Source organism: Sinocyclocheilus rhinocerous, unplaced genomic scaffold (genome assembly GCF_001515625.1).
Source record: "Sinocyclocheilus rhinocerous isolate Xijiao unplaced genomic scaffold, SAMN03320098_v1.1 scaffold626, whole genome shotgun sequence".
Classification (NCBI taxonomy): domain Eukaryota; kingdom Metazoa; phylum Chordata; class Actinopteri; order Cypriniformes; family Cyprinidae; genus Sinocyclocheilus; species Sinocyclocheilus rhinocerous.
In genome coordinates this window covers 422,299-433,676 of record NW_015647437.1, presented here as the reverse complement: position 1 = coordinate 433,676, position 11,378 = coordinate 422,299, and the positions used below count along the sequence as shown (strand labels likewise).

The following is an 11,378-nucleotide window of genomic DNA, read 5'->3' as shown; positions in this document are numbered from 1 at the left end:
CCACCCCGCCCCCACGGTGATACCGGTGTTGTCACACGTCGATTAACCGGTGGGAAAATCTCCTCACCGTCACAACCCTAGTACTGAGAGGTCATGCTGTCCAGCTATTGTGATTCTCTGTTGCACAATATGATTATGCAACTTATTTACAGCATGTGCCATCTCTATCAACACTAAAAGTCTCCAGTTAATCACAAATTCTGAAAGATACTGTTTGGAACCATTAAGACCAAGTGATATGTGCTTGCATCACACTGAATCTAAGCTATCCTAACGTAACACAGGCACTCACTTCCATCAGATAATCTTCACAGGGATAGAAGAGAGAGCTAGAGCAGCATTTGGTGCTGTGAAGTGCTGGGTTCGGTCCCCCGTGGTGGAGCTTAGAAGCGCAGAAGCCTACCACTAGAGTCTGTCTTCTCCACCAGCACCGCAGAGCCGAAGTATTAGAGGGACCTGGAAACTGGGTCAACTTCGAATAAGTAGAAGCTGCAGAACGCACAGGCAAAGCAGGAGAGAGAGGGAAAGCTAAGGGACATTGATTTGAATTTTGGAAGTGGAGGGGAGAAATGTAGGCCATGCATATTTTAGAAAAATCCAGAGCTGGAGAAAACGTTCTTTTTGAACATGTCAGCTGATCAGTCTTGACACCCGTGTCTGCCCTCAGCCTCTCCATCCCTGTCTTTTACCCTCAGGCTCTATTTCTAGTCTGTCAATTTTAGGTTTGAGCATTAGTAATTGTAGTATAGGAAAACTCATAATTCCTGTCTAGATCATTTACTGGAACTCACTGGAAAGAGTGTGTTTGAAGACCAGAAGAAATGTATTCTTCTGTATGTTGGAAATAGTTTCGTTTATTTGTTTATGTGTGCAAGAATCCACTAATAGAAAATTACCAAATTGATCTTGGTATTACCATGTTTTCTGCACATTTACTATGGAAGTACCATAGTTTTTCTTTTGGATATTTAATGCCATAGTATTATTCTTTGATTTGAACTGATTTTTCTTTCATTTTTATATATGCAGTTTAATCTCATAAATTAAGAGACTGTTTGATATCTTTTTAATATAAATATTTTTTGTCATACAGCAAGAGCATGAAGAATGATGGTGAAAGATCATAATGATGTGAAAAGCTTAAAATTAAAGAAGAGTTAGAAAATACCATGGTATCCATTGAAGTATTTTTTTCTAATTCTTTTAAAATTATTTATATGCCTATATATTCAGAAATACTTTTGAAATGTAACAAAATATTTTTATTACTAAAATATTTTATTAATTAAACACTTATTTTTTATTATCATTACATATATTTCATTTCACTTATTTTATTTCAGTGAATTAAAGTTGGTGGAACACTTAAAATGCCATGAGTTTTTTGTAAATGACAATACTGCTACAAGGTTCAGCTAGTTCATGCTTTAAAACCCCTAATACACAAGCCCTGCAGTAAAATGCACCTTGCTGAGAAGAGAAGTGCTCTTTCTCCTCTCGCGTGCCTCTTTAGTCAGTCCATGCGACTGTGGTGCGACTGCTGCTTTTGTTTGTAAGGGTCAGTTGAGAGCAACTCCAGTTGTACTACTTATAAAGTAGAAGCAACTTTTATTAGGTCAGCTGGCCAGCTCAGGCTCTTTTAGGTCTATCTTGTTATGCTCACATGGCTAAGAGAAGAAAAAAAATCATGTAACAAGTGCATTTTAGAGGCCTGATGTACCTGGTATGCTGACACCAGAATATGTTGTTCCGTTGGCCAAAGTCCACAGTCTGTGATTTAGTGAGGGTGATTACAGCCGGTTGAGTGGTATAAAGCAGAGTGTATGAACATCTTATCTCAAAGTAGATTCCTGCTGGCCATTTGACACAAATATGAGACATTCTTATGTCAGGTGTGTTTTTTTGATTAGCAGCGTAGTCCTAAAAAAGTTTAAAATGGAGCACAATTTCAGAATGTTGCATCTGGTATCTAATTGGTTAGCTCAATGAATTTTACATTTGGCATTATTGTAGTATTATATATATATATATATATAATTTATTTATTTTTTTTTATTTTTTTTAACAGATAAAATGAGCCAAAAAAGAGATTTCACTCAAGACTAAAACTCCCCAAAACTAGCTCCCAAAACTTACTGCCAGATTCTGGAAGATAAATTCTTCAAACAGTGGGACAAGAGGATGTGGTGCTGGTCCTTCAAGAGTCACTCTCAACTTATCTGTCCATAAAGCCTATAAAAAATCAGTCTTCATGTATTTCACAACACTTCAGCATGTTATTCGTATTAACCGAGGGTCATTTTTTTATGATTTTTTTTTACCCAAGCAAAGTTTCTGAGAACCTGACACAGGTGGAGACTCCAGGTAGGTTGCAGTTCTGGAAAATGGTGGTGTTGGAGACTAAATGGTTCCTGATGGTTTCACACCTAATTCTTTACCTTAATTCTTAATTCTTTTGCAGTTAGCATGTGTCTTTTCTTCTCCACCTGTTTTTTCTGACCGTGTTGACCCAATGAGCATTTCGCTGTCTAATTGTCATGCCTTAACTTTGCAAATTTTAGTATTGCATTAGTATTGCACCCTTCTCATGGGCATTTAATAATTTTTGACTTTTAGTTTGAGTTAAATCTCTTTTTTGGCTCATTTTATCTGTAAAAGAAAACCTGCCTAATAATTATGCACACCTGAATATAAGGAGTTTTTCACTTCCAGCCTTCATGGACAATTATATATCAATTATAAATGATTAAATACAAAATTAATAGTAGTTATTAAAATTGATGTGGTTTAGATTTGGTAAAATGTGCTTGAAAAAAAATATCAGAATATCAACTTGTCTAATAATTATGTAGGCACTGTATATAAATATATATATTGCATTGTAATTATATTGTATTTATTTATTTTTAATATATTTTCTATGGTACGGTGTGGTCTCTCTGCAAAATTTTGTTGCCGAAATCAATAATTTCAGTAGGAATCGGCGTGATTGGAAATTCCGTGTGAGGACAAAAATTTCCCCTGTAGATTTTGCACATTTTCAAATAATGTGAATTTGCCAACGAAAAATTGCTTTGAAAGTGACTTCTATCTGAGCTGTGCTTCATATACATTTCTAAACTATTGGCAATCAACAATGCCTTTATTGCCTGTAAAATTTCACTGAAGCTACGCTAATGTGACTACACCTTAAGGCTAGGCTATCCAAGGTAATTCTGCGATCACAAATTGCTGTCTGTTTTTGATAATTGATTTTGATATTTGAAAAACAGCCTATGTAGAGAATGACGCCTTAAACACACTGCCATGTACCCACAGTCTCTCTGCCAGCCCACCTCAATGTAATCCCAAGGCGAGTATGGAATGGAATGTGTGAGGACTGTAGGTTTGGCTACAGGCCGAGGGCCAGGGACTGACCCAGTACTCTAGGGTGTGGTGACCACATGATTACACCATCCGGGGGGATGTTTACCCCACTCACACACCACAAAGCCTCCTTATTGTGGCTCATCAATTTCTGCCACTAGCCACACCACACCACCGGAGCCTTTCCCGATATAATGTGTGGTCATGGTTTTCAACTTTTTTTTGTGTGTGACCCATATTACACTATATTACCCATGCAAAATGTTTAATTGATTCATGTCTGTGCTTTGTGTATTTGTGATGTTTAGTTAACCCCATTTCATCTTTATTTAGACTACCTAGCCAAGCATGGACGGCTGAGCGAACCAGAGGCACGACGCAAGTTCTGGCAAATTCTGTCTGCTGTTGAGTACTGCCACAATCGAAACATCGTTCACCGGGATTTGAAGGCGGAGAATCTGCTGCTAGATGGACACATGAACATCAAGATTGCTGGTAAAGGCCGTCACAGTTACATTAACTAAACTTTTGATACATTACTAATCTTTGGTACATTGGCACTATTGATATTGAATTGTTGTAAAATATAAAACAGCTGTTTTATATAATTTTATATGTTTGATATAGTTTTATTATTTGTACTATATTATTATTTGCATATTATATACACATTTTACTAATTTGATATTATATAATATATAATTTATGGTTATAATAATTATATTTTTCTTATATATAATGCAAAAAATGCACAATTAAATAGGGTTTTTATTTATTTTACTTATGCTTTTTATTTATGCAATTGGGTAAATGCACAAATAAAAAGCATAAATAAAAAAAACAACTGTTGTTTGTGTGTTTGCTTTTATCAACACTGAAGTGGAGACTCTGGATTGTAATGTAAAACATCATTTAAGTTTGTAGCACCTATATAGAGCCGAAAGTTGCAGTCAGAATGGTTTGGAATTTCCCTTGTCTTAGAAGATTTTCACCTACATTTTTATGATTTCACCATAGTTAATTAAAGGGTGTGATGGACAATTTATTAATCAAAGCTGTACTGCTCAGGATGATGACTCAGTTGGTGGAGCCATGAGTTGCGTCAAGAGCACACGTGCTGAGCTCTATATCCAGACTAAGGTTCATTTGCAGTTTCATTTGAATTTGAGCAATCAAGAGGTTACTAACTATAAAGTGAGCCAGGCTTTGAGCATCCATGCAAGGCTCTCAGCGAAAGGAGAGCTTCCCACACACATATGTGCGCACATATTCACACGCAGACCAAACATTGTCAGTTTCCCTGACACGTCAACCTGCTCTCTGCCCAAAACTCCACTATCATGTTGGTAGATTATAATGTTTGGCACAGCAAGTAATGCAGTGGCCAGTCACAGAGGAGTGTCCTGCAAGGCTTTGTTAAAGGTCCTTTTTCTTTTAGCCCTCACACTGATTCACAGTTAGCCTCTCAGAAGATGGCTGAAGCTTGGTCACTCAAAGAAAGGTCATCAGCCTTTTATGTTCCACTTCAAACATTTATGTGCTTGCATCATGACTAAAAGAAGACAGTGAAACTCTAATCTATAAACCATGAAAACATATTTCCATTTTATACAGATATATAGAGCAAAATATGTTTCAATTTACAGTGGTTTTGTATTGTGATTACATGACATATTAAAATTTAAAAGCATGAAGCAAGAGAAGAGTGTACACTACAACTTGTTTTCCCATAAATCATGTTAAATGAGCAAACCTGTGGGAGCGAGAGACTTCTGGGGGTGGGCAATGATTGGGAAACCGTATGAAAATTGTTAGGATTGGATCCCCAGAGATCTTTACACAATCAACCTCTAGCACCAATCCAATGCACAGCATGTAACGTATGTCCGCTGCATAACGAAATTATGAGAGCCAGAGCTACTGACCTCAATAACAGCTTTTATTTAAAGTAACAAAAAGATCAGCTCTGCCTGCCTCTGCCTGTAAATATGGCACTAGCCACTGTTTCAAAGCTGCAGGAGTTAAGCTCTGGGGCCGGATGAGATTGAGTGATTCCTGTATTGAATGTTGAGGCTCACTCCTGCAGTGTCTGCCGCTGGACTGCCTAGAGCATTGACGTCAATTCCTCCTGCTCAGCATTCAACTCATGAAGTGGGTCAGCGAAACTGATATGGACTCATCATACTGGCTTCTTACATCACAGTCACAATGTAAAATGAACATGGCTGCTTTTTATCTCTCCCTTAAGGTTCACATTTTCATTTCATGAGGCCCCTGAAGCTTGGAATCTAGACAAACTCATAATACTCACTGGAATTGAAATAAAATCAGAAGATTTATTTTATTTGTTTTATTTATTTTTTTATATAACCTTCAAACAATATAATGGCAATAATTTCAATAATTAAAATTGTTTATTTTTCTTACCACCGTGGCAATTTTCCCCCTGTTTTAAGCATAAATTTAGTGAAGTTTATGCTTAAAACAAGAAAATAATGCCAATGTAAGAAAAAAATAAACCTAATTCAAGATGTAGCCTATTGTTTGTAAGAAGATCCTAATATCTTATGCAGTTCTTGTTTAAAGGATCTGTAGATTTTTTTTGTTTTCTTCTGGAAAACCAGAACAAAATATTTATATATACACATATACATAATATAATATGTTTGTTGTTGTTGTTTTTTTGCAGTTGCACAGTTATGAACAAATACAGGCTTGTAGCCTATGCTTTTAAGGAAGTTTGACCGTTATACACAAGGACTTTCATATTTTTCCGAGAGCCATATTTGGCCATCTCGCACCACTGTCTTTGACTTCTGGCAGTGGTGGCCTTTGTATATAATCTCTGAGCATGTTGTAAAGCTCATCCAACCCATTGAAGTCAGAGTGAGGTAGCGACCCTCTGTTCCTTCATTGGCTGTTGTCAGCATACCGTATTATACAACATTTGCCAGTAGACGTAGTTATGGTACTGTATAATGCCAATTTAGTCGCATAGGAATTTTAAGTGACCTTATGTAATGTAGTCAGATCTTTTCTCATAATTTACTCAATGTTACAAAAGCTTGTTAGTCAAAGTATAAATCAAGTCACTTTATTTCTTTCATAAAGCCCCCATGAAATTTTTTTTCAGCGCAGTTTTGATGTATTACCTATTGAAACAGGGATTTAATATGAGACATTTGAAAGGGTTTGTGCCTTTTATAAAATAGCCAATGGGCTTTAGTTACATCACAGCCATGATGTTACAGGCAGTATTACTGGGAGGGATATTCTTATTTTAGAAAGCATTTGATTGGAGAGAGATCTGTAGTGTAGGGTGAATATTTTTGCTCTGTTTTCAATAACTGTATAAAGTGTAATGACTATACATTTTAAATGCTTATATCTAAAATGATTTTTAGGAAAGGACTAGCAAATATATAGCCTCAGACACTCAAATTTTGTTTTCATGAGATTTGAAAGATTTTAAAATGCTGTATATAAAAAAAATTGCTGTCTGACTGTACTGCAGGCAAAATTACACACTAATGACAAAGTTTGTGTGGAAATTATTATTATTATTTTTTTTTTTTTTGGTAATGGCCTTTCAATAAGTACAGCTCTAATATTAGTCATCAAAGTAGAAAGAAGTGGGCTGCAAAAGCATCGTTCTGTGAGCTTTGAGGATGTGTGAAGGATATGTGTTTTTGGCTTGGGTTATTAGAGAAGGATGTTTTTGCAGTGTCTGTACTTTTCAGAGTCATGGGTAGTAACTTTACAGTAAGGTAAACTTTACACCTCTTTCCCAACTTTTGACGTTTGATGACAAATGATTCAAACACTTACAGGATCCATTATTCATTTTTTGCCACACTTGCCAAAAGTGGGTAAATTGAGAAAATTTAACAGACATACAGTAAATATGTCTCACCAGTCATAAACCTGTGTTAGGCATTATTTTTATGAATATTTTATTCATATAAGCATCTGGAATTTTAAAGTTGAGACTTTGAAATTAAATGTACACTGCATTTCAGAAGTTTGAGGTCAGTACGATTTATAAAAAAAAAAAAAAGAAATCAATGCATATATCCAGCATAGATTCATTATACTGACATCAAAACCATTTATAATGTTACAAGAAATAAATGCTAGTCTCTTCAACTTTCTGTTCATGAGACATTAAAGACTTGAGTAATGGCTGCTGAAATTCAGCTTTGCTATCACAGGAATACATTTACATTTACATTTTAAAATATATTAAAATAGAAATCAGTTATTCTAAATTGTAATAATATTTCCGAATATTACTGTTTTTATTATATTTGTGAGCATAAGAGACTTCAAAAACATTAGAAAATCATTCCAACCCTAAACTTTTGAACAACAGTGCAATTTATTAAATCAGTTTATAAGAATATGTGTAGGGATTTTGTTAGAAGTATTTAATCAACTTTATATTTTTTAAACAGCAGTCACAAATGACTGGAAAAGTTCACCAGTCACCATTGTATTGGAACCTTGGTTGTAAAATCAATATTGTAATGACAGCTTCCCATTTATTGTCCCCTAAAGCTGAAATGTGATCTATGTCCCTGAACACAGACATAGCAAACCCTGTCAGTTTCATTCTTATATCACCTTTCTCTTTTTTCCATGCTTGCAGATTTTGGCTTTGGAAATTTCTTCCAGTCAGGAAAGCCCCTGGCCACATGGTGCGGGAGTCCTCCATATGCAGCCCCGGAGGTGTTTGAGGGACAGCAGTATGAAGGACCCCAGCTGGACATCTGGGTAATGCCGCTCTGCACTGATCTGACAAGCCAGCGTATCCATGCAGGTTCACACCGTAGTGTGTTTGACAGTAAATGATTAGTGAGTCAGCTGACTGTTGTTTGTGTTACCACCTATTCAACCTTTGAGAACTCGGCTGACGTCAAAGCGTAAACCAAACACCCTGTGGTCTGTGTGAGAGAGATAGAGATCAGATCATGTGAAAGCTCTCTTGCTCTCTTTTTACTGCCATTAAAGAGTTTGCCCAAAAGTGAAAATCAGTTACTTACCCTCAAGTTGCTTCCAAACCCATATGAATTTTTTGTTAGGTAAGATTCTCATATACAATGAAAAAAGAGCAGCATTAACATTCTGCTAAACATCATCTTTTGTGTTCCGTAAAAAAAGTAACTCATTCAAAGTTAGAACTGACATGAGGGTGAATAAATATTAATTTTTAGGGTGATCTATCCCTTTAAGTGTGTGCACCTGCACATTTGCACATTATAATCGTGTTATTCACCACTGAGCTGGCGCTGTGTGTGTGTGTTCCTGCAGAGTATGGGGGTGGTTCTGTACGTGCTGGTGTGTGGCGCCCTGCCCTTCGATGGCCCCTCTCTCCCCGTCCTGCGGCAGCGTGTTCTGGAGGGCCGTTTCCGTATCCCTTACTTCATGACAGAAGGTGAGACGCTCTCGTAGCACACGAAGCCGCCACTAGTAGAGTTTTCTGGCAGCAGTTGCTGTTTTTTCATGAAATTCAAGCCTGGTCAATTAAAACATTCCATAAGTGCTTGGCTACAGTTTGTGTGTGTCTGGACTGTATAAAGAGGAAGGGCTCTAACTGCTCGGAGACGTTTAGCAGTGGAACATGAAATGAGTCTCGATGATCCACTAGTAAACTAATCATCCTATAACCGTCTCTATTAATGAGGTCGACTGGTAGGGATGCAGTGATATTACAATTCTGGTCGATACCAATAAACTGATTATTTATTTTTATTCTATTGATGATAAGCCAATTAAGTTCCATTATATAGAATTAATTTTAAATGCTACAAGTGAATTTAAGCATCACAGCATTATATGTACATGTCAAAAATGGATATTCATTTTGAGATTTGCTCAATTACATTTAACAGTGTTATTAAATTATTAGCATTTTCAAAGATTAATTTACAGGGAACATTAGATGATGCCAAAGGTAATCTACACTTCCTGTTCAGAAATTTGAGTTGGGTAAGATGTATTATTATGTTTTTGAAAGAAGTCTCTTATGCTCATTAAAACTGCATTTATTTGTAGTTAATGTGAAATATTATTGGAATTTAAGAAAACCATTTTCTATTTAAATATATTTTAAAATGCAATTTATTCCTGTGATGCAGTACTGAATTTTCGGCAGCCATTTCTCCAGCATTTAGAGCAGTGGTTCTTAAGTGTAGTCCCTCAGTCAGAGATGGCGAGTCAGGATCGACAACTTCATCCTTGCGACACCGACTTAGAAAACACTAGTTTATTAGTAAATAATTCAAATATCTCCTTACTTTTTCCCCCTGACACATTTATGATTGTGCTGTTACTCCTTTCGAGCCGAAGTTCACACAATTGGGTGTTATTTATGGGGAGTAGAATTATTTATTTATTTCAATGAATGTAATCAATTAAATATCATAATATTGAGGCTATAATATTATAAATCAGGTTGGTTTGTATTGCTAACGTAATATGTAAATTATATGCGTGCGGCCCGCGAGACTTGCACTTGGACCATAGTGCGGCCCGGTGGAAAAAAAGGTTGAGAACCACTGATTTAGAGTCACATGATTCTTCAGAAATCATTGCTAATGTTGATTTGGTGCTTAAAAAACATTCCTTATTATTATCAATGTTGAAAACAGTTGTGCTGCATAATATTTTTCTGGAATCTTGTGGATACATTTTTTTCATGATTCTTTGGTGACTATAAAGTTCAAAATAACAATATTTAGTATAAAGTTTTTACTGACAATTTTAATAAATTAAATACACCTTTGCTGAATAAAAGTATTACTTTCTTTCAAAAAAATATTACTGACACCAAACTTTTGAACAGTAGTTTAAAAATAAAAATCAGGGAAATGAGCAATTAATAAATAAATGATGCAATTATTAAATTAAATCACTGATGATACTGCTATATTATGCAACCCTATTGACTAGTGTATCTTGATTTTTTTTTCTTTTTAAAAATTTATTTTTGGCATTTTTTTGCCTTTATTATGATAGGACCGTATGTAGACAGGAAGTGAAGTGGGAGAGAGGGGAGGGGGCGCGGGATCAGGAAAGATCCACAAGCCAGGACTCAAACTCGGGATGCACGAAGCACAACGGCGCTATATGTCGGCGCGCTGCCCACGAGGCTATTGGCACCGATTGATTTTTTTCCTTTTTAGTTTATATTTTAGCATGGATTCCACCATTGTTTATTTTATAGTGTTTCAAGTCATAGATAGTATTTTGAAAGCACGTCTCGAGATCTCGCTAGCTGAATTAACCCACTAAGTAAAGGCCCCTAAAGAAATGCATCCAATCGGAGTCAGGTGAACTAGAAAGCCGATCTAATTACACAGGGCTTCCTTAAAACTGATTAGTCCACTAGTTGTTAACCCATCCACTTTAAAGTGAGTGACCCATGCTAAATAAAATCACAGCAGTCAACATTTACTCCACTCATTTTACAGGCAGAATAACACAAGCCGCGAAGGCCAAGATTGTGATCGAGATAGAAAGGAGGGCAAGAGAGATAAAGTGAGAGGGCAACGGGTGAGTTCAGACTATCCTCACTGGCATCGAGCCAGTTCACGGCAGACTCTGAGAGAGGGAGGGCGGTGGGCCGCTCTTGACGTAAGAGTCAGAATGTCACATTCGTTCATTCTACACAAGCTTTGCTCGCTGTGATTAAGCACAGATCAAGTAACCCGAGGAAGAGCGAACACACGTTAACCTACCGGTCCTGGCAGGATGGCCCCTGATTTGGGGGAGGGGGGCGGGGGGGCCAGTAGTAAGGGTCAGTTGACTTTTTTCAAGACATTTAAACAATTAAGCCACGTTGAGAATTTTACTGTATAACTCAAGCCCTTATGGGTCTCGGAGTGAAGCTGAGCGTTACTCCTCAAATGAGAAGAACAGCGTGTGTTTTTCCTTTACATTTCCTTTTCAAATGCTCTCATCACACAGGATTTCACCCCTACTGAGTATCGACCCCTCCTCAGCATGCTCTT

At 36.6% G+C, this 11,378-nt stretch overlaps 1 protein-coding gene across 1 annotated transcript in view; it reads left to right on the top strand.

Annotated features, from left to right (window-relative positions):
• The window catches only part of LOC107709128 (serine/threonine-protein kinase SIK2-like), a 43,260-nt gene that overhangs the window by 13,472 nt on the left and 18,410 nt on the right, over positions 1-11,378 (top strand). Inside the window, exons 4-6 of the mRNA XM_016513529.1 lie at positions 3,700-3,861; positions 8,015-8,139; positions 8,677-8,800. Of these exons, the coding sequence (XP_016369015.1) occupies positions 3,700-3,861; positions 8,015-8,139; positions 8,677-8,800 (411 nt within the window). The remainder of the gene's footprint in view (positions 1-3,699; positions 3,862-8,014; positions 8,140-8,676; positions 8,801-11,378) is intronic.